We start from the raw sequence: 11724 nt of genomic DNA, 5'->3' as shown, positions 1-11724 counted from the left end.
ACTACACGCTTGTTTGGCCTGTGATTTTAGACAGTTGTTGGGCAGTTGCTAGGCAACGCGGTGACGTCGTGAGCACGCGAAATGAAAGTTTTGTGGAGGTGAATAGACGACGTTGTCCAGAAATGTCAGTGATAGGCTGCTGTGCTGAGGTTTTATATCCATGTATAAATGCAACAAACTGCAATCTGTGAGCCAGGAGGAGCAAACAAAAGGCAGAGATTCCCTTTAACATGGGTTCAGTTCACTCTGTCATAATTCGTTATGCAGTTTTTTCAGATTTATTATTTATTTATTCAAAAATAAATGGCCTATTATTTGGTTTATTATATATTTATATTTGACATGGGTTTATCGCTATTTTTTTAAAAATAAGGTACACATGTTATCGATAATATTAAGATATTTCTAGCAAGAAACAAATTACATAAGGATATTCAAGCTCGCGTTGATATTTTGGGTAAACAGGCGTGACACCCAGAAACCACGCAGCATATCGGTGTTAAGCTGAAGTCACGGTGAGTGTTATATTGCCGCAGCCTGTGCCGAGCTGCTGGCGGTGACGCGTTGTGACTTCACACGGAGGCTGGAGTAGGACGCCGCCGCTCCGCGCAGCTCACACCGACTCGTCTAGTTCTCTCGGCTGGAGTCAGGCATCAGAAAGCCGGAGGGATGCAGCCAGCGGGCGCGTACGGCGCCGGGAAGGCCGGGAGCGTCGCCTTCGATCCGGTCGCCTTCTTCACGCATCCCCGCACCGTCCTCAGACTGCTTTCGTGGGTAAGCCTCCCCTGCACTGTGTGGGTATCTTCATCAATGGATAGGCCTACCTGCAGCCCCCCTATCTGCCTCGTTCCCACTTACATCTGTCTGGTGTTTCATCCACTCACGTCTGCATTTTACACCAGTGGGCTATTTTTGCAAAAGACTGAGTGTCTGAATTTCAGCTTTTACAGCGCTCACATCATTTCAGCCTCTGGCACAGAGGCTACAGGGCTGCCTCTTTGTGTCTGGATGGAGCTAATGTGAACGCTCGGGGATAATAATGCCCCCCAACCGGAACGTAACACCTCTGTTTTCTCTGTGCTGTGCTGCTGTGAGTCACCATACAACATTTCAGGAGCACAGGAGGCAATGTGCTACAGATGAGCAAAAGCAGAGCTAGTTAACAAAGCACGCCAGCCCTCCTTTCCCGTGTGTGTCCTTCATAATTCAGCTCATCATATGTCAGCTAGTCACTGTTGCTTTTCTATTTCTATCCATCCATTTTTCTTTGACCTATCCAATTAGCACCCGCTGGATGAAAGAAGACATTAAGTTGAATGATTTCACCATTAGTCTCCAAACTATGATTTGAGCCTAGTCCTGAGAAGTATTAATGACATATGAGATCTCTGTGGACCAAATGAACAGTGTAAAGCTGAATTACAATCACACAATACAAAAGTGGTGTAGCTGAAACCTGTAAAGCTCATCCATGACACTTCTTTGTCTAACTGAAAAGGATTTTAGGGTAGCTCCTGATATTTGGCTACAGATTCATTAAACAAGGGTGATTTAAAAACTAACACAGTTTCATCTACCTCTGGCAAATGATTCAATTTGTGTTTTTTAAATAAATAAAAGGAAAATTCTTAGTGCTTTGAGAAACCAGTTGTCTTTGAAAGAAATCCCATTCTTATTACTTGGTATTATCTTTACTCAGTTTCTGTTTCCTTTTATATCAGAGTTCATTTTCTGCACGGTGTGTCACATGATGACATTTAAGTAACTGGCACAAGTGTTTGTTTTTGTTGTAATTTGGGCGACATAACACTTTTAAAGTATCATCTAATTGTGGAGAAGAAGGATATCCTTGGTCTTTGAGCTCTCAACCGCAGGAATGCATGGCACTGGCACGCCGGTGTGAGTTAATTCTCTTCTGCATGTCAGGTAATAAACCGGCCAACACGTCTCTCCCTGCAGGTTTTCTCCATCGTGGTGTTCAGCTGCATTGTGAATGAAGGCTACATCAACATCGGCAGCGAGCGTTTGCTCTGCATCTTCAACAACAACGCCGACGCCTGTAACTTCGGTGTCACCGTGGGCGTGGCCTGTTTCCTCGGCAGCATCTTTTTTCTCATCCTGGATGCTTACTTTCCCAGCATCAGCAGCGTCAGGGACAGAAAACGTGCGGTCCTGCTGGATCTCGTCTTTTCTGGTACACAGTTATCACAGGCCGAATACCGTAACACACAACGTAGAGCTAGGTCCAGGAGCATTTGAGGTACATGTGCTAGACATCATCTTTTGGATATTTACAAAGCAGAAAATCCTTATATTTAAAATTATCTTGGCTTGCCCAGTTACTTTTTACACCCCTGAATCCTAAATACAACACTTTTGTTAAACCCCTTAAATTCAAGCGGCAAGTCGATCAGTTTCAAATAGGCAAAACAAAAGTATTAAAGCCAAATCTCAAACATTTTAACAACAACATTTAAATATCAGGCATATAAGACTGTATTCTTTAATCTTCTGGGAACTGCACATCTTTACTTTCAGCCAGCACTTGGCTTAGCTTAGCAGAACACTGGCAGCTAGCCTGAGTCCTGCCCGAAGACAGTAAAAGAAGTGCAGTTTCAATAATACACATCAGTCTTTCTATGTAATTAAAAAAATGCTTCTGTAGTAAATGAAAGAAATCTGTCAGCATGACTCTTTAGGCTTAAAATGCAAGAAATGAACGTGTAAAAATTACAGAAAAAGTTGTGGTAGCTCATTGAGTAAACTGTCCTGTGATTGTAAAATAGGTTTTTTTGTAATTGACAGAAAGTGTCGCTTTAATAGATGGTCAAGAAACATGAAGATTTCTGTCATTTAATGTCCATGGTGGAGGTCTGTGTCATTCATAAAAGCTATAAAACATCTGAAAATACAGTTCATATTTTCCAAAATTGTCCAGTGGGCTGGATTGGTGCTTTATTGTGGGGCCATTCATGGTCCCGGAGCCTTATATTTGACACCCCTGTTTTAAAGGAAAGGATTTTTCTTTAACAGCAGCATGAGCTTCACCTTTGTGGTGTTGAGTGAAACAGCGCATAATTTAGCACACATTCAGGTTGCTGTTGGGATAAATTGTAATAGCTGGTGATTCAGTCCGTGGAGACGCATCATTAGTACACATTTTCAATCTATCCAATATGCCGGGTTATGAAAAACAAAGATTAATGATTGTCCTTCCTCAGCTAACAGTTTGTGTTTATATCTAATTAGGAAATGTTAGCACACTAATAACGCTCAGCTAAAACTATTGATCATATATCATGCTTACTGTGAGCACTGTGAGCAGTGCTGTACTAAACGTAGCCCATGACACCTGTTAATTCAGCGGCTGAAACTTGATTTTGTATGTTTAATAGTTATCTGAAGCCTTCAGTGCAGAGAAGCTGAGAACATCAAAGGAATAAAATATATTTTTAGAATGAAAAAAACATGAATAGAGTATAATCTTCTTTCTTTTTTTGCCTTTTACAATTTGCTTCATAATCAAGTCAGAAAAACAACAGAGAGCAGAATCTCTCTTTAACATGAAAGGAGACAAAATTCATCTTTTCTGGTTCTCAAATAGACTGGAGACACTTTTTTCTGTAAAAAGTAAAACTGGGAAAAATGTGTTAATTATGAAGTGACTCTGCATCTAAAAGTCCTGTTTTCCTCTCCTCAAAGGTATTGCATGTTTCCTGTGGTTTGTCGGCTTCTGTTTTCTGGCCAATCAGTGGCAGGCGACCTCTCCAGAAGAGCTGCCGTTGGCGCAGGGCTCCGACGCAGCCAGAGCCACCATCGCGTTCTGCTTCTTTTCCATCCTCTCCTGGGTGTGTATGCTTACACCTGTCGATTCCCACTGCCCTCTTTGTCTTTTGCACGCCTGTGAGCATGTGGTTATCATCATCATCTGATATTTGATCACCTGCATGCTCGCATGTGTGTTTTCAGGGTTATCAGTGTCTGCTGACCATGAACACATTTAAGAGCGTTTCCTTCACGGAGGTCGAGCAGCTGCTGCCCACGACCCCCCCGGCCCTCTCTCAAGTCTAACACTGCCGCACACACTTGGTTGACCTGGGCAGCTTCCAGGCGTCGGTGCTTGTTTGACCGTGTGTGTGTTTGTGTAGTTTTGCTGACAAAGCATCTCACTGCTGAGAACTGCATTGCAAGATATATTTCAACTGAGACAGTTAGCTCATTTATTATCCCCTGGTGACTCAGTAGAGCCTGTTAAAACTAGCTTAACACCAACCTATAGCAGCCATTCATCTCACTGTCATCGGCTAATTGTGTCAAGGAAGTGGTTTCACTTTTTCAGTCTGTCGAGTCATTTATTAACCATTAAGTTGAAAAGGACTCAATTGTTCCCCTGCAGAGGGTTAGTAGCGGGTGGCAAACAATCATATTAAAGGTTCGGTCGTCTTCAGGCTGTAGCTCCTCTCTGGAGGGCATTACTCATTAAACATGATTAGCGAGTGACACCTTGTAGTTGTTTGGGCTTCAAGGCTGTCATTTTTTTGACAGGAAGCTTGTGTTTGAAAGCAGTTAAATCTGCATATAACCTTGTGTCGAACCAAAGATGTCTGTGTGAGATGATGATAAACAGCCTAGTGTCTCGCTTAAGTCACAGGTCCTTGAGTTTGAGGTTTTATCAGATGCACAGTAGTCTATAACAGTACAAAGAAGGATTTCAGTACTTTGAATTGTTCTTTTAGCAGCAGCTGGGATGGACTGCTCTCCCACTGTGACACTAAACTGGGGAAACTGGGATGAATTTTCCAGTTTGTTATCCCAGTGTAGAGCCAGTGTGGGTGTGAGAACTTGGCACCTGGTATTTCACCTGTCATTAAAATGAAACCTGAGGCATTTTGAGAAGGTTTCCAATTGTAGGCACAGTGTGAGTGACAGGGAGCCTAACACTGCTATAATTAAATGCATGTTTTATGCCCAGTTTCAGTGTGATAGGAGACACTCGGGTTTAATAAAAACAAATAAATATAATCTTACAATAATGATCGCAGCGCATTTATGTCTATGTGTCTGCATGTGCACTGTCACACACACACACAACGATTATTAACATTCATATGTTGTTCGATTTCCTGTATATTGGATTCATTTTACGAGTCGCCTGCAAATGCAATATCAGGTTCTCTGTTTGCATTCGTTTCAGTTTTCCTGTTGAACATATGTTGCCCATACTTAACGCTCACTGTTTCCTTGCATCTTCCAAATTTGTACCTACGACAGAATTTCGTCCGACTCACCACTAAATACACTAAGTAAATATAATTTAAAAAATAGCCCAGGCTTTAAGTAGTTAACATATTACTTATTTTCCGCTGTAAAACCATTAACGCAGCGGTCCCATTCTGTCAAATGAGCCTTATAGCGTCCATAACTCAATGAATAAGAGCAGCTTTTAGTTTAAAGAGTTTAGTTTAGCATTATATCTGTCATCATCTGGGTTTTGTGAGACTTCAGAATCAACCGTATTTTTATGAGAAGGTGGATTGCTGAGGTATCAGGTAATGTTAGCCAGCCTAGTCATCAAGTTGCATACATAGACTTTGTGTCACACAGTCACAGATACTTGCTAAATGGTGTTAAATAACATGCAAATAAAATACCTGAATGTCACCACAGATGAGCACAGACTAAATATGGCCTGATTCACACATAATTTTAAGCCTTCATGCCTTCACTGTTATTGCGATGTTATTAAGGAGGTAAATTGGCTATGGAGACCAAAACATAGTATAGCAGGCGGTAAACATGTTTATTTCTGATGTAAAGTTGGGCATTTTAACATGAGTGTCTCACTCTGGGAGCGAGCTTCGAGTGGCCACTCGAGGAACTGCAGTTTGATTCTTCAGCTCTGCAGGTTTTTATATTGTTACATTGCGCTGTTGTTTCATTGAAGACTCTGAAACTGCGTTATGGAAAAGCACAACACTTAATCCCAAGTGGTGTAAACCTTCTTCTTCTTCACCTTCGTGCTTCTTCTGTCCATTTTTCGTCACTGCATCTTTAACCAACCCGTGCACATCTGCAGGCTTCTCTAAAAACAGAGTGTTACTCAGCGTGTGATTAACAGTGTTAATCGTTAACATGTGTGTGTCTCGTGTGTGTTGCTAACAGGCTGTGCTGACGCTGAGTGCGCTGAGACGCTTCTTAACCGGCAGTAACTCAAACTTATTCACCTGGCAACACCTGGATCCCGTCCCTAGCAACACTCGAGCTACACCATACCCTATTGCCAATGGCGCTACCATAGTTACCACAAATCCCTATCAAGCTCCGCCCTTCACTGAAACCCTGGACCCCCAGAAGCTCACACAGCAGAGACCCTTGGCTCCTGCCTTCTAGAGACACACACTCAGGGAGAGAAGGACGAGATGTACACGACATGGACAACTTCCTGCCTCACTGTTGAGCGGTTTCTCCGTCCTCTCCTGGGATTGGCAGGATTTTGGGTCATGTGAAGCGTGATATGTTATCACCATGGCAACTGCTGGCTCAGCTTAGTTATTTGTAACTGTCTGTGTCAAGAATTCCGTCTTCTGCTCATGCACACACACAGATACCGGCGCACGCAAACACCGCTGTACTCCCTCACACCTGGAAACAGATGCACACACACACACACACACCCAAACACACACCTGGAAACACATGTACATACACCTGGAAGAACACACGCTCACGCCTTGACTGCATGTTCATATGGTGAAGTGCAGATTAACATAGATGTAGATGCAGTGATGGTGCTCCATCTGCCTTATTAACAGATAACTTAGCGAAGGAAACATGGAGGACAAGGAAGCTGTGTAGCTATCTATTTCTGTTTGTCCTCAGTCAGCCTGGCCAATCACAAGCTGCCCTGCTGACACGTGAGCTCCCATTGGCTGAACGTCAAACAGAAGGTCGGTTTGACCAATAGATTGTGAGCAAAAAGAGTGAGGCCAGGCAGACCTTGCAGAAAATGCTACATTTTCTTAGCAGGGGAATAAAGGCAGGACTGCTTAATGCATTTTGTATGCTATGGTGTTTTAGTGTGAAATATTCATGTGATTCAATATTTTATTGTGATATGCTAAAGTGGTATTTGAAAATAAAATCTATCTACTACCACCACCAGAGTCTGCCTTTGTTTCCATTATCTTTAAATAACTTCTTTGCTTCCTGCAACATGAGAACACATTTTTTTGAAAATAATCATGTGTTGCGACAAAGATCCGGGGACATGTTAGCATACTAATCACCATTTGCTGGAAGAAGGCCATAGAGTGGTTGAATTCATTAGCGGCAGCAGGCAGCTGCTGTGTGTTATCTTTATTTTTAGATTAGAAGGCACGTGTTGAAGACTGCTAATGTTTCCGCTTCTGTTTCTTTTTACCATCATGACACACGAGGAAAGGACAGAATTAGAAGAAAGGTTATTGAGTCAGATAAAAGTCAGACAGGAAGTGGTTTTATTCCAGCACTGTCCAATCATCTCCTCTCTTTGTATCATTCCCCGCTTCCATTAATATGCAGGAACATTAAACGGCTTTATGAACATTTGCATCATCCACCATCATCATCAATCGTTACAACTGGCACCCCTCATCATCCATCCTCGTCATCACCAGCAGATAAATTGACATTCAAAAGTGTAGAAATTCACCTTTGTAGTTCTCCTACCACCCACTGTGTTAATAAAATAGATTCTTGACCTTTTCTACAAAGTTTTACGCATTGTTATGTCACCTGAATAAGCCCTTCTTTTACATCTGCGTCTGTCTGAATCACCTCTTCAAATTTAAGGGGCCAGCAGAGGGCAATCTAACTCCGCAAAGCTCTGATCGCACCACACTCAGCTGTGTCTGAACTACCTCTACCCTGAGAATACTAAGACGGAGGGGGGGTTGTGAGAAAACGGAGCTGACTGAATGTTTTGAGTGGGTGGGATCGGGGGGAAAGCGAGGTAGAAACTACTAAGGCCTAGGTCACGCTACATGATTTTAACTTAAAGGTTCAAAGAGCGGATTGATTTTTCAGGCTGTCAGGGTCGGGTGCATACAGGCCAAAAATCAACAAGACATCAAGGTTTTCTCAGGCCATGAGCAATCAAGCGACACCCAGAAGTTTACTGTAGGCCGTGATGAATGAAGAAAAAAAACCCTCCAAAAACCAAAAAACTGAAGATGAATCATATTGAAAATCAAAAACTATCTTTAATATAAAATTTCCTATTATAATATATCCAACAAGCTGCTGTACAGGATTCATTATTACTGTTTTGGAGGTATAAGTCTCTTATAAAACGGCATTGTGCCTGCACCATTCACATACTGCAGGTGTTCAGTTACAAATTATTATTATTTTTTATTACGTTTTGTAATTCTACGTCTTAAAACCACATTTGTAAACATAAACTGTCATTTCTGCACCACAGAGAACAAAGTGGGGGAAAATTCTATTCAAGTACCGGTTTGCAAATTAGGAAAATCATCAGATCTTATTAACTGAATGAGAGCTGAAACAGCTTGTTGATCAAAGGGTTAGTCAAAAGAAAACAGTCGGCAACTCTTGATATTGATAACTGACGGATACATTTTCAAGCAGCAATGCTGCGAGGGGTTCTGCTAACTCATCAGATTTGTTAGTTTTACAGCTTTTTCTTCCTTACTAAGACATTACTCCTAGCCTGCTGTACCACACCATGGTAAGGTGGTTAAGTCAAGGAGTTGGGGTGACACTAAGACTGAGACATATTGTTGAAATCACTTATTTTCTTTAGGATTATTCATCATCTGTCCTGTAAATAGATGGTTTCATACATGCGACTCTATTTAGAATGTATGTCTTTACACTGAAACAAAAGGGGAACATTTTGAGGTGTTTTTCTTTTATATTGTTCAATGATTTTACTATTTCATTAAGATCAAACTGGGTTGTGTGTAGCCTAAGAACTTAAATGACTTTGACCCTCTTGATCCAAAATCATAATAAACTGACAACCTGCTGTTTGGTCTTTTTTGTCGGGGTAAAGAAATCCCAGAACAGCCGACTCTGTTCACCTGGATGCTGCATTTTCAGTGGGAAAAACATTTAATCACTAATCCTACTGACAACTTCAGTCATTTGACATTCAAAAATGTGGAAATTCAACAGTCTTCAGTCACTTGGATGGCTGAAAAAGTCATTTATCCCATTAAAAAAAAGCTGCAACCAGATGAACAGAATCGAGTGCCTTGGGTTTGGTATTTTCACAGAGGAAAAAAGTGTGATTAGACGTTACCGTGATCCGGTTATGTTGTGTGGACTAACAGGTAGTTGCAGCCCCAGCTGTGTGGTCTCTTTGTGTAAAACAGCAGACCAGTCACTAACTTAACCTGCAGTGCACCTTCAGAGTAGTTTTGTACTCTGACCTGGGCTTGAGGTGCGAGGAAAAGGATGAGCGAGTGGAGCAAGCAAGGGGGAGGGTTAGTGTTTGAGTAATATAGCTGCAAAGTGACTCTATGAGTGAACTAAAGCTAGAACTATGAGAGAAGAAAAGGAAACTTCTTCTTGTGTGCATCTCGTGTGCATTCGGCACAAAAGGGGTCCAAGTCTTTGAACACATACACACTCAGTACACACACAGTCTGAGTCCTGCTCACACAACCTATGAAAACCTTGTGAGTGCAAGAGGCGAGGGGCGGGACAGGAGACAGGTATAATCCTGTTTCCGGCCGCGGCTCCCGTCCCTCTCGTGCACTAAAGCAGCACATTCGGCTCCTCCACTTCAAAGAATGACCAATCCCATCACAGGTTTGTTTAGTCTTCCACAGAACTTCCCTCCGGCAGATTAGGAGAGAGGCTTGTGGCGTCAAAAGACAAAGTCCGCCTCCTCAGCTCAGCACTGCTGTCAGTTAGTTGGGTTGCGACTGGAACTGGCTCCTCCCTGGGCGGCGGGCTCATTCGCTGCTTCCTGTTCCTGCCTGAAACCGGGGACACCGAATGGCTGAGGCGGCTCCTGTGCTCCCCGGGACTCGGGGTGAGGTGTCTGCTTTTGTGCGGGGAGCTGGTAGGTTGCGTGTGAGAGTGAACAGAGCTGTTAATACAGCTGACCTCTGCGTCAGCGTCATCTGGCTGCGGGGCGGGGTCTGAGCCAGGAACGGGGCTGGCTGCTCTGGAGTCACAGAGTGGAACTGATACCTTCAAGCTCTTCTCAAAATCTGCTTCTGGCTGAGAGCCACAGGCTGTCTGCTCAGGTACGTGTTCTTGTGCAGCGGTATCGCTGTGGCTCCGGCTGTGGCTCCTGCAGGAGATGACCCTCTGCGAGTGCGCATATTTCATTGTGTGAACGCTGGACGACCGTTGCCGTGGCGGGGTGGAGGAGGCTGCGGGCACAGTGAGTCGGGGCTCCGCCAGATCGTCAGCTGAACTCTGATCCAGAGAGTCGAGGCGCACGGCCTCCTGCGGACACAGCACATTCACAAACACTATGAGATAGCCAATCGCAGACCGTTGTAAAGTGCGTGTAGGCTTGTGTGCTGCAGATCAACCTGGAGTAAAAGATGGAATTCTAAAAAATACATTTAGATAATTTTTTGTTCCTTACAAACACAAAAAGGCCCCAAAATTGATTGTAAAGCAACTACCACCCACTTCAAACTTTGCAGACGTTGCGATTTTAAATTTTTTGGAGAGATGCCCTCTAACCTCTCAGCTTGTCTTTACGTTCTTTGATTCCGATTCATTCCCATAAAATTAAAAATCACCATCTAAATCCTTTGAATCTCACCTGGCTTATTTAATTGATTCAAAGGGAAACTGTTAAACTTGTAGAACTAAACTAATATAACTGTCTTCCTCTCCTCACCCCCAGCAGATATGTTATTATAGGGTCTTTACCTTACAACATAAAGCAGCTTGAGGCGACTGTTGTTGTGATTTAATACTTTATCAATAAAACTGAACTAAACTGAGCTGAAAAAGGTTTGCAGTGTGTTTGTGTTCAGCTATCATCGTCATTAAAAACACACCTGTCTCCTTAACTGTCTGCTTGCAGCGCGGAAGGATGCTGGTCTCCTCATGGCTGAACTGTCAGGGACGTAGGAGGGGCTCAACTTGTTTCTGTCTAAACTGTCTTCGGGACTGAGCCAGTAAGAAGGACGCCTGCCGCCGCCGCTGTGCGTGGGGCTCAGTCTGAGCGACGGATGCCTGTCTATGCTGTGGCTGGACATGAGCTTCGGCCGCTCGGCGCTGGGATCCGGATTCACCCTGTATCCGTCCATACTGTGAGTAGAGCTGAGCCTGTGTCTGTTGATGCGATGCGCTGGGCTGAATCTATATCCGTCTATGCTGTGAGCCGAGTTCAGTCTGTGTCTCTTGGCTCTGTGAGTGGGGCTAAACCTGTATCCTTCTACGCTGTTGGCTGAGCCGAGTCTGTGCGAGGAGTGCCTGTCGATGCTGTGAGATGTGCTGAGGCAGATCATTGGCCTTGAGCTGCGTCCAGACCCCAGTGAAGCGTGACTGATGGCTGGCAGAGCTCCTGGAACCTGCAGCAGGGAGCCGCCTCCACTGGAGCCCAGAGATGACATGGAGCCTGCAGACAGTAACGTGGATTATGAAGATGACAGCTAGAACAAAAAAAAGCAAGACTTTAACCGTTAGATGCATTTTTTTTTAAAAGAGTTGTTTCACCTCACAGCCACTCACTCACTCACTCAC

The 11724-nt window shown here is 43.5% G+C and overlaps 2 protein-coding genes across 2 annotated transcripts in view; one reads left to right on the top strand and one right to left on the bottom strand.

The window, feature by feature from the left end:
* Positions 1 to 417: 417 nt before the first annotated feature.
* On the top strand, positions 418 to 7432 carry LOC102308188 (synaptogyrin-3). The gene is made up of 4 exons (XM_005929266.3): positions 418 to 774; positions 1960 to 2194; positions 3703 to 3848; positions 6163 to 7432. Exons 1-4 carry the CDS (start codon positions 670 to 672, stop codon positions 6388 to 6390), a joined length of 714 nt encoding a protein of 237 aa, XP_005929328.1. The 5' UTR covers positions 418 to 669; the 3' UTR covers positions 6391 to 7432.
* A 41-nt stretch (positions 7433 to 7473) lies between these two features.
* The window catches only part of cacna1hb (calcium channel, voltage-dependent, T type, alpha 1H subunit b), a 57861-nt gene continuing 53610 nt past the window's right edge, over positions 7474 to 11724 (bottom strand). The window contains exons 34-35 of the mRNA XM_005929269.3: positions 11037 to 11599; positions 7474 to 10467 (exon numbers count right to left, since the gene is read on the bottom strand). Coding sequence (XP_005929331.1) covers positions 9826 to 10467; positions 11037 to 11599 — 1205 coding nt within the window. The 3' untranslated portion in view covers positions 7474 to 9825. The remainder of the gene's footprint in view (positions 10468 to 11036; positions 11600 to 11724) is intronic.

This window comes from Haplochromis burtoni, unplaced genomic scaffold (genome assembly GCF_018398535.1).
Source record: "Haplochromis burtoni strain Fernald_Lab_line unplaced genomic scaffold, NCSU_Asbu1 Contig_122, whole genome shotgun sequence".
NCBI lineage: Eukaryota > Metazoa > Chordata > Actinopteri > Cichliformes > Cichlidae > Haplochromis > Haplochromis burtoni.
Note: the sequence above shows the minus strand (reverse complement) of the source record. Positions and strands in the feature narration are given on the sequence as shown.

What these genes read in the sequence shown, in the direction of transcription:
- LOC102308188 (XM_005929266.3), top strand. Translation starts at nt 670, where the DNA reads ATGCAGCCAGCGGGCGCGTACGGCGCCGGGAAGGCCGGGAGCGTCGCC. An exon ending in TCCTCAGACTGCTTTCGTGG is followed by an intron (nt 775 to 1,959) that starts GTAAGCCTCCCC and finishes CTCTCCCTGCAG; the next exon opens with GTTTTCTCCATCGTGGTGTT. An exon ending in GCTGGATCTCGTCTTTTCTG is followed by an intron (nt 2,195 to 3,702) that starts GTACACAGTTAT and finishes CTCTCCTCAAAG; the next exon opens with GTATTGCATGTTTCCTGTGG.